The 17,443-nt window shown below is 40.4% G+C and overlaps 1 protein-coding gene across 6 annotated transcripts in view; it reads left to right on the forward strand.

The window, feature by feature from the left end:
• LOC137375327 (endothelin-converting enzyme 2-like) overlaps window positions 1–17,443 on the forward strand; it is a 172,804-nt gene that overhangs the window by 132,206 nt on the left and 23,155 nt on the right. For all 6 annotated transcript variants that reach the window (XM_068042327.1, XM_068042324.1, XM_068042329.1 and 3 more), the window contains 3 exons: window positions 2,750–2,864; window positions 10,937–11,047; window positions 14,448–14,546. In XM_068042327.1, coding sequence (XP_067898428.1) covers window positions 2,750–2,864; window positions 10,937–11,047; window positions 14,448–14,546 — 325 coding nt within the window. The remainder of the gene's footprint in view (window positions 1–2,749; window positions 2,865–10,936; window positions 11,048–14,447; window positions 14,547–17,443) is intronic.

Here is a 17,443-nt window from a genome sequence, read left to right on the forward strand (position 1 = left end):
TGAAGGGGCAGAATGTATGGTTGCTAAATTTGCAGCTGATGCAAAGATAGGTAGGAGAGTAAGTTGTGAAGAGAACATAAGGAGTCTGCAAAAGGATATTGATAGGTTAAGTGAGTGGGCAAAGATTTGGCAGATGGAGTATAATGTGGGAAAATGTGAACTTGTCCACTTTGGCTGGAAAAATAGAAAATCAATGTATTATTTAAATGGAGAGAGATTGAGAATTCTGAGATGAAGAGGGATCTGGGTGTCCTAGTACACGAAACACAAAAAATTAGTATAATAAAAGCAAAATACTGCGGATGCTGGAAATCTGAAACAAAAACAAGAAATGCTGGAATCACTCAGCAGGTCTGGCAGCATCTGTGGAAAGAGAAGCAGAGTTAACGTTTCGGGTCAGTGACCCTTCTTCGGAACAAAAAATTAGTATGCAGGTACAGCAAGTGATTAAGAAGGCAAATGCAATGTTGTCGTTTATTGCAAGGGGAATGGAATGTAAAAGTAGAGATGTTTTGATACAGTTGTATAGGGCATTGGTGAGACCACATATATATAATATATACATATATATATGTTCATTGAACTTGTAAAAATTTCTCTCTCTGAGGAGAGAGTCAGACTCAGGAACTAAAATACACAAAATGATTTCACTACATGTCATCTCACTCTGATGCCATGGTGCGCATCGATTTCTTGGATGCTGTCTTAGCTCCAGCTATTAAACTACAGATGGTGCAGACATACTCCAGTTTTGAGCCATGTAGTTTAATTGGTTTTATTGGATGTGAAGCAGCCAAAGCAAAGTGTGAGTTGATTGTTCTTACTCAGAACTCGACATTCAAGCAATTTTAATAATACATATAAAAAAGAAACAAAACTGATCTGCATTTCAAAATATAAAACAGTAATGTTTGTAAGTTGCACATCATTGTTTTTTCACTCATTTTTTTCTCAGCTTTTTTACTTAAGATTTTAAGTGTAAATAGTGTGTATTTATCTTTACAAACCTTTTCTACCAAGATGGTATTGCATTCAATACTTCTTGAAGTTCCCCTTGACTATTCTTTACAGCATCTGCTTTGTGTCATTTGGAGTTGTACACCTTTAATTCTCTTTCATACACACACCTATATCTCCCTCCAACTTTTTTCTTGGCTTTTTTGCCTCTCTTGAAGTTGCCATTTATACTGGGTTATAGTTCCTGGTTGTTTGCTGATACATTCTTGAGAATGCTTAGCCAATAAGGCCTTGATTTTTACAGGGGTTGGGGGAAGTGGGTAAGGGCGATTGCGAGCCCCGTAGCAGGCAGCACACTTAGTCAGTTTGGTAATGTGAAGGCCCTGCCATTAAGACCATTTAAATAAAACTTCCCGGACTTCTGACTGACACCTGGGCAGATTCAATACCTATCCAGCAGGTGGGATGGAAATTTAGCCATATTGAAACAGTCCTCAGCTGTCATTGGGCCAAGTATTCCCTTGGTTTCGGCCTAAGAATAGGAAGAGCTGGGGATTCCCTGTTTGTGTTGAGATTGTGAGAGATGGGGTGTCCTTTTTCGCAATGCAGTCAGAGGTCGGTAAGGACTGGGAATTCTTCCTCGCGATGGAGGAGCCGATAGTTGAGGATTCCCTGATGATCAGGGTATGTGCTGGGGTTAGGGAGTCCCAAGGGTGCCATGAGGGGCAGGGGGAAGCAGCCTTTCTTTTTGTGGGAACCTCATCCTGGGCCTGAGTTGGCACAGTAAATATTAGGCTGGCGAGGATGCAGTGGAATTTAGAGTTTTGTGATTTTAAACACTTGTCTGGTCCTTTCCTGCACAGTGGCCGGGGTTGCAAGGCAGTGGTGCAGGGTTAGGATCTAGGCCCAAGTCTCAGAAAGCTGTTCAACTTGAGAACATCACATTTGAGCTCAGTCTGCCTCAAATTTCTGTTGCTGATTCCCCACCCCCCGGCATTCACTTAATTTTGATTAGTTCATCTTTCCATTTTGATTTACAACCCAGGCTTCAATGGGGAGTGGACAGCATATTCTCCACTGTGCAACCAACTTCTCTCCCACCATCTGCCGCACCCCCCCCCCCCACCCCGCCCCCAACCCCACTGGATTCCTTCTTTGAGCAGCTTATTAACAGTCTGCCACATGTTTTATACTATGTAACAAGGGTTCAACTGTCAACTGTACTTTTCAATTACTTCTCAAGAGTCTAGTCTATTAAATTATTTCTAATTATAAATATTGATGATAAACGCAGTGAGGATTGCAGTTTAGCAGCCAATAAAGAATGTTTTCTATGCTGATTTTTTTTGGATGGGTGACTTGTTTTCTTTTAACACTATGTTCAAACTTGTATGCAAATTGTTTGTTTATGAAATTTTAGATGTTTATCTTAGTTTTCATTTGCACATAGCTATTCCTTTATTGGGTTTTGCAGTATACAGAACATTAAGTTCATATTGTAAACACTGTCATAAATATAAGTTGGGTTCAGCATATTAGAGCATGGTCTGTGTGTCCGGTTTGCTCTTTAAGGCGAATTGTGAAGGAGTCATGTGAATTTTGAGCTTTACACTCATAAAACACAACTGAAATAAATGATTATGCTTCAAATTAGATGCTTAAATAATACTTGTGTGCTTCACTCTTGGATGAAAATTTAGATGCACTTTAGAAAATAAATATATAGCGATCTGATATTATTGTATCTAAAGATTAAATCATTAAATGTGTAATGATGTTTTAAATCACTTAGCATTTTGAACAATTACATGATATGGAATTTAGTGCAGAAGACAGCATCCAATTTGGATCAGAGGTTTGAAAATGCACAGGAAAAACTTTTGGAAACCCTGTACGGTACAAAGAAGGTGAGATTAAGAATTTAGGTTGATAGTTTGCTTTTCAACTAACAAGAATTCGAGATTATTTATTTATTTTTTATTTAGAGATACAGCACTGAAACAGGCCCTTCGGTCCACCGAGTCTGTGCCGACCAACAACCACCCATTTATACTAACCCTACAGTAATCCCTTATTCCCTATCACCTACCTACACTAGGGGCAATTTACAATGGCCAATTTACCTATCACCTGCAAGGCTTTGGCTGTGGGAGGAAACCGGAGCACCCGGGGAAAACCCACGCAGACACAGGGAGAACTTGCAAACTCCACACAGGCAGTACCCAGAATCAAACCCGGGTCCCTGGAGCTGTGAGGTTGCGGTGCTAACCACTGCACCACTGTGCCGCCTATATATAGTTAAAATATGAGGGTAAAGGTGTTATCTCCATAGTTACTGTGGTCTGCTATCTTCAAACTGCTCACTTGAGCCTGTTGGTCATTTTCATCAGTTCAGAATGTAAGCAGTTACATTTTGACATAATTGTTGCTGTTCCTCTGTTTACATTAAATTGCATGGCCATTTAGGTGATTGTAACAAATATAATCATTTTGGAATTATAATTTCTGGTACTTGCATGGATGTTTGGCATGGATGTTTTTTCCAACTGTCTTCAATTGGCAGATGTCTGCAGATCCTTATAATAGATTTGGATGTGATATCAATAGTAATTTATAGTTAATCATATAAAAGTATCAAGAAATTGGAAGACAATTATAATAATGCAGAGATCAAAACAACAATAGGCTCCTTTGCAAATATTAGAGGTTAGAACAATATTACCCTATTTGATCTCAGGGCAGAAGCCACCATCAAGTTGATGGGTTTTTTTCTTCGTTTGTGGGATGTGGACGTTGCTGACTAGGCCAGCGTTTATGGCACTTGAGCTGAGTGGCTTGCTAGGCCATTTTAGAGGGCATTTATGAGTCAACCACATTGCTATGGGTTTGGAGTCATAAGTAGGCCAGACCAGGTAAGGATGGCAGATTTCCTTCCCAAAAGGACATTGGTGAACCAGATGGGTTTTTACCACAATCAACAAAGGTTTCATAGTCACCATTAGACTATCATTTTTTAAAAATTCAAATTTCACTATCTGCTGTGGTGGGATTCGAACCCATGTTCCCAGAGCAATAGCCTAGGCTATGGATGATTAGTCCAATGACATTACCATTACACCACCACTTCCCTGATTACTTCAAGTTTTCTGACACCTAGGCAGTCTTCCAATGATTGGGCACTAAAATAAAAACAAAATACTGTGGATGCTGGAAATCTGAAATAAAAACAAGAAATGCTGGAAATACTCAGCAGGTCTGGCAGCATCTGTGGAGAGAGAAGCAGAGTTAACATTTCAGGTCAGTGACCCTTCTTCAGAACTTTCAAATATTAGAAATGCAAAAGGTTATAAGCAAGTAAAGCGGGGGGGGGTGGGGGGGGGGGTGGGGCAAGAGATAAAAAAGGAGAAGGTGTAGATAGGACAAGGTCAGAGAATAGCTGACCAGAAGGTCGTGGAGCAAAGGCAAACAATATGTTAATGGTGTGTTGAAAGACAAAGCATTAGTACAGATAGGGTGTTAATGGGCTGAAAATTGAATAGCCGCAAGTACAAACATGAAAAAAAACCAGTGGGTAAGCAAACTGAACAAATTAAAATGAAATAAAATAAATACAAAAAAAAATTTTTTAAAAGGAAGAAGAAAAAAATAACTAAAAATAAAAGTAAAATGGGGGGCCTGTCATGCTCTGAAATTATTGAACTCAATGTTCAGTCCGGCAGGCTGTAGTGTACCTAATCGGTAAATGAGGTCAACTTTGCTTCTAATTTCCACCCTTCTCTCACCTTTACATGGTCCATCTCTGTCACTTCCCTTCCCTTCTTCGACTTCTCTATCTCCATCTCTGGGGATGTCTACTCATATCCATTATAAGCCCACCGACTTCCACAGCTACCTCGACTACACTTCTTCACACCCTGCCTCCTGTAAGGACTCCATTCCATTCTCCCAGTTTCTCCGTCTCCGACGCATCTGCTCTGATGATGCTACCTTCCATGACAGCGCTTCTGATATGTATTCCTTTTTCCTCAACCGAGGATTCCCCCCCCCCCCCACTGTGGTTGACAGGGCCCTCATCCGTGTCCGGCCCATTTCCCACACCTCTACCCTCACCCCTTCCCCTCCCTCCCGGAACCGCGACAGGGTTCCCCTTGTCCTCATGTTCCACCCCATCAGCCTCCATATCCAAAGGATCATCCTCCGCCATTTCCGCCACCTCCAGCGTGATGCCACTACCAAATGCATCTTCTCCTCCCTTCCCCAGCATTCCAAAGGGATTGTTCCCTCCGTGACACCCTGGTCCACTCCTCCATTACCCCCACCACCTCGTCCCCTTCCCATGGCACCTTCCCCTGTAATCACAGGAGGTGTAATACCTGCCCATTTACCTCCTCTCTCTTCACTATCCCAGGCCCCAAACACTCCTTTCAGGTGAAGCAGCGATTTACTTGTACTTCTTTCAATGTAGTATACTGTAGTCGCTGCTCACAATGTAGTCTCCTCTAGATTGGGGAAACCAAACGCAGACTGGGTGACCGCTTTGCGGAACACCTCCGCTCAGTCTGCAACTGGACCCGGAGCTTCCAGTTGCTTGCCATTTCAACACTACCCCTGCTCTCATGTTCACATCTCTGTCCTGGGATTGCTGCAGTGTTCCAGTGAACATCAACGCAAGCTCGAGGAACAGCATCTCATTTACCGATTAGGCACACTACAGCCTGCCAGACTGAACATTGAGTTCAATAATTTCAGAGCATGACAGGCCCCCCATTTTACTTTTTATTTTTAGTTATTTTTTTCTTCCTTTTTTTTTATATATATTTTTTTGTGTTTATTTTATTTCATTTCATCTTAGTTTGTTCAATTTGCTTACCCACTTTTTTTCCATGTTTGTACTTGCGGCTGTTCAATTTTCAGTCCAATAACACCCTGTCTGTACTAATGCTTTGTCTTTCAACACACCATTAACATATTGTTTGCCTTTGCTCCACGACCTTCTGGTCAACTATTCTCTGACCTTGTCCTATCTACACCTTCTCCTTTTTTATCTCTTGCCCCACCCCCGCTTTACTTGCTTATAACCTTTTACATTTCTAATATTTGCCAGTTCTGAAGAAGGGTCACTGACCTGAAATGTTAACTCTGCTTCTCTCTCCACAGATGCTGCCAGACCTGCTGAGTATTTCCAGCATTTCTTGTTTTTATTCCAATGATTGGGTGTTCTTTGAACAGTTGGATGGTCTTCACTGAGGCCTCTGCCACAAACTCAAAAGTCATTGGTCTTTTCTATGCACCCCACTGCCCCGTGCCCCTCAACTCCGGCAGGAACTTCACTATGCATGGGGTTGTTATTTACAAGATCTTTATTTGTAACTTGTTTTCCAAAGAATTCAAGATAGTCAGCTTATTTAACATTACTCTCCCACCCACAAGATTTAGCAAGGATGTTTTTCAAGATGGTAATTTTATCTGACCACACTTGTTGAGCTATCTCTTAGTTGTCATGGTTTTATTGCTATCTTTGGATTATTGTTATGCTCTTGGGGCCCTTATTCCTTTATTATCATATAATTGCTTTGCCTCACAGTGAAAGTAACAAGGATCAGTCACTCGTCAAAGGTTAACAGTATGCATTCCGCAAAATAACCCACACACTCAGCACAGTGTGATGGTTAGTAATGTTAGGAAGATTATGCCAAATTGCCTATTTCCAATATTCTTACATCCTGAATCATGGAAGATAAGCTGACTTAATTTTCTTTTGCTGTACTTGGGACATCATATGCGAATTGATTGGAAATGCACAAATTCATGCTTTTTTTAAATACATTTTGAATTTTCATTAGAAGTACATTGTAATGTATTATTTTAAATTTTTTCTTCTTGATCTTCCTTTACTGAAGGTTGTGATTCATGTGAGGTACAATTGTATTTGTAACAGCTTCAGGTACCTTGTACATGCGACTGATTTCTACGTATTGTTACGACCATGGCAGTAGCAATGCACCATCAATTCAGTCCCATCACTCCACAGGTCGCAGCACATTATTAAAGTTTTCCACCCAACTGGAAAACAGCCAAATTAAACACTCTAGTAACCCCCAGAATAAAACCAAACCAGGTATCTTTAGACAACAACAAATTAACTATTTATCAAAAAACGAAATCTTAAACACTATTAAGATAAAACTATGTCTAAAGACCTTATAACTTATTTTAATCTAACTCCCCCATTCACACACACACACACTCAAAAATAACAGTAGTTAACTGGTTTTTAAAAGTGGAGTTTTTAAAATTAATTGTCTCTTCAGAATAAATAAAAGAAGTAAGTCTTTGTGGGTTACGTTCCTGATGGATGAGGTATTCTAATGTGAAAATAAAGGCTACTCGCAGTCTTCACGTGGATTTGATGAAACAGTCTGTTTTGATAGGCATTCAAACCTTTCAGCTGCAGCAGTCATCAACAGTTCCTTCAGCAATACAAACGGTCTCTTGGAAAAGAAGACTTTTTCTTCTTTAGGCAATTAACTTGGCCCATAGCTCCCTGTAGAATTTTTGCTGTGAGAAGATAGACAGCTCTCTTTTCGGCAGCACGCCTCGCTGGAGAGTCTCTCAAAAACTAACTGGTTCAGACCAATTTTTGCCAGTTTTACACAGAGTCAAATCGAAACATTATACATGTGACCTCTCTCTCTCTCCTGCTGTGCCGAGGTAACAAAATGCAGCTGGCACACTGTGCCTCAGAAATTCCAGAACTTTCCCTCCCTTAAAGTGCACTGTTTTTAACAGAGCCTTAAAGGCACACACTGTTTTTAATCCAAGGAGAAAAAAGATACAAGTCTGTGACAGTATGAACCTATGCATTGTGTGTTGGTTATTCAATTATATAAGCCTTCATAGTCAACTCCAATTCTATGCACATTCAAGATCCACACATACACACACCGAGGACATGTACTGGAACAGGAAACAGGCCAGTTTTTACTCTCCCAGGTCAGTGGCTATCAAGGCTAATATTAGCAACCCTCAGTCTTGGCTGAAATGGATATTCACAAATCAAGCACTGAACTTGGGACCTTTTTGGTCTGGGTGCCTCACTACTAAGTGGTGCATATACCCTTTGGGGAAAGTCTGTACAGCACTTCTGATACCATCCAACAATTGATATTACCGCCATGGCCTTGCTCCTCCCTATGTCTGTAATCTCCTGCAGCTCCACAACCCTCCAAGATAGCTGCTTTCACCTAATTCAGACTTCTTGAGGATCCCCGATTTTAATTGCTCCACCACAGATGGCTGTGCCTTTAGCTGTCAAGACCCTAAGCTCTGAAATTCTTTCCCTAAACTTTTCTTTCCCCCTTTAAGACACTCCTTAAAACCCACCACTTTGACCAAGCTAATACAGCTTTATGTGGCTTGGTGTCAAGTTCTGCTTTATAACGCTCCTGTGAAGCGCCTAGGGATGTTTCATTACCTTAAAGGCGCTATATAAACATAAGTTGTTGATATTGTTAAGCAACAACTTTGCAGTGGTGGCATTCTAAACAGGATACTGCAGAAAGACAACCTTTTATATGGACACTGCTACAAAATATTTAGGGAATACATTTGAGATCTGTAAGCAATAAGAAATTACTTTTTGGTTACTGTGTGTACTTTTGACTGTACTACTATGCATATAGTCCCCCTTAACAATTATTAGAGTCATTTATGTAATAGAAGGAGGTCATTTGGCCCATCGAGTCCATGGCAGCTCTCCACAGGGCAATCCAGTCAGTCCCACTCCCCTGCTCAATCTCCATAGCCCTGCAAGTTTATTTTCTTCAAGTGGCCATCCAGTTTCCTTTTGAAATCATTGATTGTCTCCATTTCCACCAGCCTCGTGGGCAGCGAGTTCCAGGTCATTACCACTCGCTGGATAATAAAGCTCTTCCTCTCATTCCCCCTGCATCTCTTGCTAAAACCTTCAGTCTATGTCCCCTAGTCTTTGTACCATTAGTTAATGGGAACAGTTTTTGCTTGTCTATCTTATCTAAGCAGGTAATAATTTTGTATATCTCTATTAAATCTCCCCTCAATCTCCTTTGCTCTAAGGAGAATAACCCAGCTTTTCCAACCTAACTTTGTAACTAAAATCCCCTATCACTGGAACCATTATGGTAAATCTCCACTGCACCCTCCTTTGGTATATAGGTAACAGATCCATCATCTGCCGAAATATCTATATGGATAAAGATGAACAGTGTCAGATGAGTATTTGATAGCATGGGCATCACAACCTGCTGTCTAAGCAAACACAACACAGTTCCAGCTGGCGTTGCTGGATCGAAACACTAGTCAGTGCATCCTCTGCCTAACCCAGGATCAAATGCACACGGCACTAATTTACAAATTTATTTTTGTTCTTCCAAGTGTTTTGTGATTCAGTTTGATCCAATTGAATGCAGTCTCTTATATGTGGGTAATTAACTGGTGTTGACACTTGTTGACACTCAAGCTTTCAAAAAGAAATTGGAATGTTAACATTTAGTGAACATCACCACAATCAGCACTTTGTGCAGAAACTTCCAGGACTGCACACTCGGATTTGACCAGTGAACAAAGAAAATAAATGTGCACACAATTTTTTTCTGAATATTAAAGCTTCATAAGTTGTGTACCATTTTCTCCAAAATATACTCTATACAATATAGAATATTGAAGGATGTGATAGACCACCCATGCACTACTTCAGAAAACAGGCTGACAAGTCCATTATTAAATTGAACATTAGTTTATTTATGTAACTAAAAAAATTGACTTGTTCATTAGAATAACCATTGAAACTGAAAACTATTCAAAATAAACTATTGTAAATGTAGCTTTTCTCAAGCAAAAACTGTTTGGAGAACTAAGCTACAAAGTGCGCCATATTATTACTGTGCTCTTTGTTCTTAAATGTAGAACATTCCCCATAGTTGCCTTGTTTTGTCTGCTGGTTGTGGAGTTTACAAATTCTCTAGAGATCTACATTTGGTATGTCTGATCCAGCCTCAGAGATGTTGTTGGATTATTATGATACCACAAAGCTCTTATCTGATGCTGCATAGAAACAGTGGTAGCCACAATATTTAAGAATAGGATATAATAGCAGAAACCTATCCAGATTGCAGTTTTGAAACCAAGTGGCTTATTATATCTTTTCATGCCCTATATTTTGGTTATCAGCTTAGTTACGATGTGAACTATGAATACAAAATCTGCTTAAAGTAGCATCGTACATTTCGTGAAAATTCACTTGACTTATTAGAGGCTAAGTAACCTTTGTTGTTTTACAATAGGATGCGTCAAAAGAACTAAATTAATCAGAATTGAAACAAATCCTAAATACTAGAAATCTGTTAGGTATCGGTTGTTCATGTTCCTCAGCATTTCTTTGCTTATGTTCTAAACTGCTCAGGGCTAATCTATAAGAGGCCATTTTGTGAGAAACTTCCCTCTGGTGACCTCCTAAATGATACTGAAGGAAACTTTGACATTGCTGGCAACTTATCTGCTCAAGGGGGCTCAAATTCCTATTTTTACTAGCTTTAGTGAAAAATTAAATGCAAGTTAAAAGCAGTATTGAATGGCATTTCTTTTACTAAAATTAGTGAACAGGAATTTTTGACTCAGGATATCTGCCATTGCAGTCTTACAGCATTAAATATGTCAACATGGAAACTGACACAACAGAAAGAAAAGCATTGTAGCATTCTTTGGGAACTACAAAATATTTAAGCGGTGTTAGTAAATTGGTTGGTTCAAAAGGAATGACAGATCTTAATAAATCTTTATCATCAGAAGATATCAACAGTGTTTTATAACTATTCTAAATGGCACAATTACATTTTTGTAGGAATCAGTTCAAATATTATTCAACACTTCTAATACATTTCAGGTTACGTTCATTAAATGCATTAAAACAACACATACATTACTAAAACCTGATCTCTTTCAGTCCTGTACTCCTCGATGGCAGACCTGCATTGGAAACACAGATGACACCTTAGGATTTGCCTTGGGAGCTTTGTTTGTAAAAGTTACATTTGACAAAGACAGCAAAGTAATAGTAAGTGTTTTTATGTTTCAAAACTAATTAGCACTTATTGGGCAAAGTTATTCTCTATGAGCTCTATGGAACATAAATATTCTTTATAAACACATTTATGATTTTATTACATGTAGCACACAGGAAATTATCCGATCAAAGAAACCTCAATATTCTAGAATGTGCAACATGCTTATTACATAGGGTCATAGAGTTATTATGGCACAGAAAGAGGCCATTTGAGTCCATGCAGGCTCTCTGTAGAGCAATGCAGTCAATCCCATTCCCCTGCTCGATCCCTGTAGCCCGGCAAGCTTATTTCCCTCAAGTGCCCATCCAATTTCCTTTTGAAATCATTAATTGACCCATTTCCAGCACCCTCATAGGCAGCAAGCTCCAGATCATTACCACTCACTGCGTAAAAGAGTTCTTCCTTGCATCTCCCCTGCATCCCTTGCCCAAAGCCTTAAATCTGTGTCCCCTAGTCCTTGTACCGTCACCTAATGGGAACAGCTTTTTTTTTGTCAACCTGATCTAAACCTGTCATACTCTTGTACACCTCTATCAAATCTCCCCTCAATCTTCTTTGCTCCAAGGAGAACAACCCCATCTTCTCCAATCTAACCTTGTAGCTAAAATCCCTCATCCCTGAAACCATTCTGGTAAATCTCCTTTGCAATCTCCCAAATCCTTCCTAAAGTATGGTGACCGGAATTGGATGCAATACTCTAGTTGTGTCCTAACCAGAGCTACATACAAGTTCAGCACAACCTTTCTGCTTCTGTACTCAATACCTCTATTTATGAAGCCCAGGATCCCTATGTTTTTCTAACTGCTCTCTCAGTACGTCCTGCCACCTTCTAGGATCTGTGCACAAGGAACCCTAGGTCCCTCTGTCCTTGCACACTCTTTATAACTGTGCCATTAAGTATATATTGCCTCTCCCTATCCCTTCTGCCAAAATGCATCACCTCACACTTCTCTATTAAATTCCATCTGCCATTTGTCTGCCCATTCTGCTAGCCTATCTATGTCCTGTTGCAGTCGATTTGCATCAGCCTCACTGTTTACCACAGTTCTAAGTTTGTTATCATCGGCAAATTTTGAAATTCTACTCTGTATTCCAATATCCAATTCATTTATCTATATCAAACAAACCAGTGGTCCTAGAACTGACACTTGATGAACACCACTGCCTACCATCCTCCATTCTGAAAAACAATTGTTTACTAGAATTCGCTGCTTTCTGTCCATTAGCCAGTTTTTTTTATCCAAGCTGACACTGACCCTGCTATTCCATGAGCCTCAATTTTGTTACCCAGCCTTTTAAACATCACTGGTATTTGTTTTCTGTTTTGCAGTTTCTATTGATAGGCTTCAAAATATAAAATGTGCAAATTGTGAGGTAATTTTTCTGAACAACACTAATTAACAAGTGAATCTTCCTTGTGATTCCTGATTTATTTTTTAGTATAGTACTTTAATTGTTATTAAATCTGTTTTGCTGCAGAGAATCAAATGATACAAACTTTAGTGTGATAGCTCATGTATATAATTTTGCCATGACCCAGTTAATGCAATGCATATGTTTTGTTACGTGGTTGATGAGCGCACTGCAGCTGTGGATCTTGTGTCCACCTTGGGCCAAAAGGTAGCAAGGATTTGCAGTAGACAAATTGCACTATATTAATGCTAATTACAGCAATATTTAGTTGGATTTAAATTGGTGCAGAAGCTGGAAACTGACTGAACTAGGGTCAACACAAATACCTTTATGCTATTTACGCTTTCAGCTTTAGTCCAGGTCATCTAGCTTTTCAGTTTAAGTGTTAACTGGGCTTAGCTGTTAAATGAGTGCCGATGAGATGCATCCGAGGTTACTGAAGGAAGAAGGATGGAGATTGTGGAGACACTGGCTGTAATCTTCCAATTCTCCTTAGATATAGGGGTGGTGCTATGCCAGAGGACTGGAGAATTGTAAATGTTATACTCTACTTCAAAAAAGGGTATAAGGATAAGCCCAGCAACTACAGGCCGGCCAATTTAACCTTGGTGGTGGGAAAGCTTTTACAAACAATAATCCGGGACAAAATTAACAGTCGGTTGGATAAATATGGATTAATTAAGGAAACCGAGTACGGATTTGTTAAAGGCAAATTACATTTAACTAGCTTGATTGAGTTTTTTGGTGAGGTAACAGAGAGGGTTGATGAGGGTAATGCAGTTGATGTGGTGCACATGGATTTCCAAAAGATGTTTGATAAAATGCCACATTACTGGCTTGTCAGCAAAGTTAAAGCACATTGAATAGAAGGGACAATGGCAGCATGGATACAGAGATGGCTGAGTGACAGGAAACATAGAGGAGTGGTGAACGGTTGTTTATCGGTCTAGAGGAAGGTATATAGTCCCTCAGTACTATGACCACTGCTTTTCTTGATCTATAGTAATGACCTAGACTTGAGTGTGCTGGGCACAATTTCAAAATTTGCAGATGGCACAAAACTGTAAGGAGGACAGTGAAAGACTTCAAGAGGACAATGACTGGTGGAATGGGTGGACATGTGGCAGATGAAATTTAAACAGAAAAGTGTGAGATGATACATTTTGGTAGGAAGAACGGTGAGAGGCAATATAAAATAAAGGATACAATTCTAAAAGGGATGCATTAGCAGAGGGACCTGAGGGTATATGTGCACAAATCATTAAGGTGGCAGGGCAGGTTGAGTAAGTGGCTAATAAGGCTTACAGGATCCTGGGCTTTATAAAGCAAGGCATAGAGTACAAAAGCAAGGAAGTTATGGTGAAACTATGAAACACTGGTTTGACCTCAACTGGAATATTATGTCCAATTCTGGGCACTACACTTCAGGAAGGATGTGAAAGCTTTAGAGAGGATGTAGAAAAAGTTTACAAGAATGATTCCAGGGATGAGGGACTTCAGTTATGTGGATAGATCGGAGAAACTGGGGCTGTTCTCCTTAGAGAAGAGAAGGTTGAAAGGAGATTTGATAGAGATGCTCAAAATCATGAGGGATCTGGACAGAGTAGATAGGGAAAAACGTTCCCATTGGCAGAGGGGTCAGGAAACAGGACACCAATATAAGGTGATTGGCAAAAGAACCAAAGGCGACACAGGGAAAGAAAAACTTTTTCATGTATCGTGTGGTTAGGATCTGGAATACACTGCCTCAGAGTGTGATGGAGACAGAGTCAATTGTGGCTTTCAAAAGGGAATTGGATAATCATCTGAAAAGAAAAAAATGTGCAGGGCTACAGAGAAAGGACAGGGAAGTGGGAGTAGCTGAGTTACTCTTGTGGAGTGCTGGCACGGACTCAATGGGCCAAATGGCCTCCTGTGATTCTGTGATTTAGCTTGTTGTGTAACTTTGAGTAATTGTCTTCCTGTTTTGACATCCAGGCGGAAGAAATGATTAATGAAATTCGAACAGCCTTTAAAGATGGTTTGGAAAAACTTACATGGATGGATGACAAGACCCGACAAGCTGCTAAGGAAAAGGTTCATGTTTCTTAAATTATTTAGCTTTCCAACAAAATTCAAACCTTTTGAAATCCATAGCCAGTATGCTGTAATTGGAAACCTACAGAAATGTTAGCCTGTACCAATGGCACCTTACCAACTGTCCACTTTACCTTAAACTAAGAAAAAAGTAGTTTTCTTAGTTTTACAATTCTTTAGTTGACAATGGCAAACTATCTCTCCTTGTCCTTCTTGACCTATCTGCATCCTTTGACATGGTTGACTGCACCATCCTCCTTCAATATTGCTCTGCCAACGTCCAGCTGCACTCACCTGGTTCCATTCTTATCAATCCAATGATAGCCAGAGAATCACCATGCTACTAGCTACCTTTTGGTGACATCATCTGAAAACACAGCATCAGCTTCCACATGTACATTGACAGCACCCAGTTCTACCTCATCACCACCTCTCACAACCCCTCCATTGTCTCTGATTTGTCACACTACTTGTCTGACATCCAGTACTGGATGATCAGTAATTTCTTCCTACTAAATATTAGGAAGACCGAAGCTGCTATCTTAGGTCTCTGCCACAAATGATGTTCCCAAGCTGCCAAATCCACCCCTCTCCCATACAATTGTCTGAGGCTGAACCAGACCATTCTCAACCTTGGCATTGTATTTGATCCTGAGGTGAGCTTCCAACCACACTTCTACTCCATCACCAAGACTGCCTACATCCACCTCCATAACATTGCTCGATTCATCCCCTGCTTCATTGCATCTACTGCTGAAACCCTCATCCATGCTTTTATTACCTCTAGACTTGAATATACCAATGTGGAAAGTGCTGGAAATACATAGCATGTCTGGCAGCATCTATGGCGAGAGAAACAGTTAACATTTCAGACCTGCAACATTAACTGTGTTTCTCTCTCCACAGATGCTGCCAGACCTGCTGAGTATTTCCAGCACTTCCTGTTTTTCTTTCAGATTTCCAGTATCTACAGTATTTTGCTTTTATTATACCAGTGCACTCCTGTCTGGCCTCCCATTTTCTACCCTCTGCAAACTTGAGGTCATCCAAAACTCTGCTGCTCATGTCCTAACTCGCACCAAGTTCCATTCGTCCATTACTTCTATGCTCGCTGACCTACATTGGGTCCCAGTTAAGCATTGCTTTGATTTTAAAATTATCGTCCTTATTTTAAAATCCCTGCTTTATCCCTTCCCATCTCTGTAATTTCCTCCAACCCTACAAACCGTTCAAGATATCTGCACTCTTCCAACTCTGGCCTCTTGAGCATCACCAATTTTAATCGCTCCACCATTGGCAGCCATGGCTTGAGCTGCCAAGGCCTCAAACTCTGGAATTCCCATCATAAACCCTTCCGCCTCTCTATCTCACTTTTCTCCTTACAGCCTACCTCATGACCAAGCTTTTGGTTATATGCCCTCATAACTTCACATGTGGCTTGGTGACACATCTTGTTTGATAATGCCGCTGTGAAATGCCTTGGGCTGTTTTACTATGTTAAAGATGCCATATAAATACAAATTGTTATTTTCATTGAACTTTACATGCTGTTTTGATGTTTTTGTGTTAGTGGCTGCATGAGATCCATGTATTAGGAGCTGGGTAATATTCGAAAGCCAAACATGCTGGCCTCTACATTCTTTGTTGTTCTTAACATTCCTGGGACGTAGAATTGGTGCAACCTGATTTATTGGCTAGCAAATTGGTGCAGTAACCATCTTCCCTTGTTTTTTGCCCAAGTGCCAATCATCATCTGTCCTCCTCATGATGTACCTGCCAAATCCCCTAAGGAGCTGTTTTAAATATACATAAATGAAAGCCAGTGACACTAGTGTGTTGAAATTCCACAAAGTATGCTTGCAATGCAGTAGGGTAAATTAATCCAAGATATGTAAGGTGTACCTGCTACCAGCATCAACTCGCAGAAGTGAGGAACCTTTGAGTCTTGAGTGCAGAAACCTTGACTGTGAGTTACTGGCATTTCACCTAGATAGTGCTGGACTGGCCTTTAACTGAATGTAGGTCTGTGAGACATCTAGGATACTTTTGCCCTCACCCACAGTGAGAGGTTCTGAGGACCAGGAATGGTATTCCCAATAGGCATTTCTCTGTTATTATAATGGAGGAAGTGAAACAGCAGGGAAGAATGGGGGAAAGAAGGGGAGGCAGGATATATGAGGAGGATGCACTCTTTATATCATCCCTCCCCAGGAAATTTACAGACCACACAGGCCCTATAAAGACCTCAGTGAGAAGGTAAGTTGGAAAATGTGCATCATCAAAGAGGCAAAAGGGGAGCTGTACCAGCTACTGCATTGAGGGATGAAGGCCACATCTGCACTCAAATTTTATGCCACTGTGTAATTTTGGGCAGCCACGGGGGAACTGTAAAATATCGGCCATGGGGCCAATCAGGACATGTATTTGTAATTGACACTTCTCAGGAGTGCGTCCAGTTTGGCATCACAAAAAGACAGCAGTGAGATAGGGCAATACAGTTTTTTGATGGTGTTAAGTTTCCCCAAGATGCAGGGAGCATTTGATGGCATCCCCCATTGTCTTGTGAGTTCCTATTGTTATCTCGTTCAAGTTCTTGAGCAAAAAGGGTGACCACTTGTTAAATCTCCAGATGGTATGTGACAACATGCAAAAAATCCTCTTTGTTAATGCAGGACTTGCTGGAAGTTTGCATGGTGCATTCATCCTGCCTGAACATACAAAGAAGATAATTATATTTTTTACTCATTCATGAGATGTAGGTAAGGCTGGCATTTATTGTCCATCCCTATTTGCTCCTGAAAAGGTGCTAGTGAGCCACCTTCTTGAACCGCTGCAGTCCATGTGTTAAAGGTACAGTTACAGTGCTGTTGGATAGAGATTTCCAGGTTTTTGACCCA

Source organism: Heterodontus francisci, chromosome 11 (assembly GCF_036365525.1).
Source record: "Heterodontus francisci isolate sHetFra1 chromosome 11, sHetFra1.hap1, whole genome shotgun sequence".
Lineage (NCBI taxonomy): Eukaryota > Metazoa > Chordata > Chondrichthyes > Heterodontiformes > Heterodontidae > Heterodontus > Heterodontus francisci.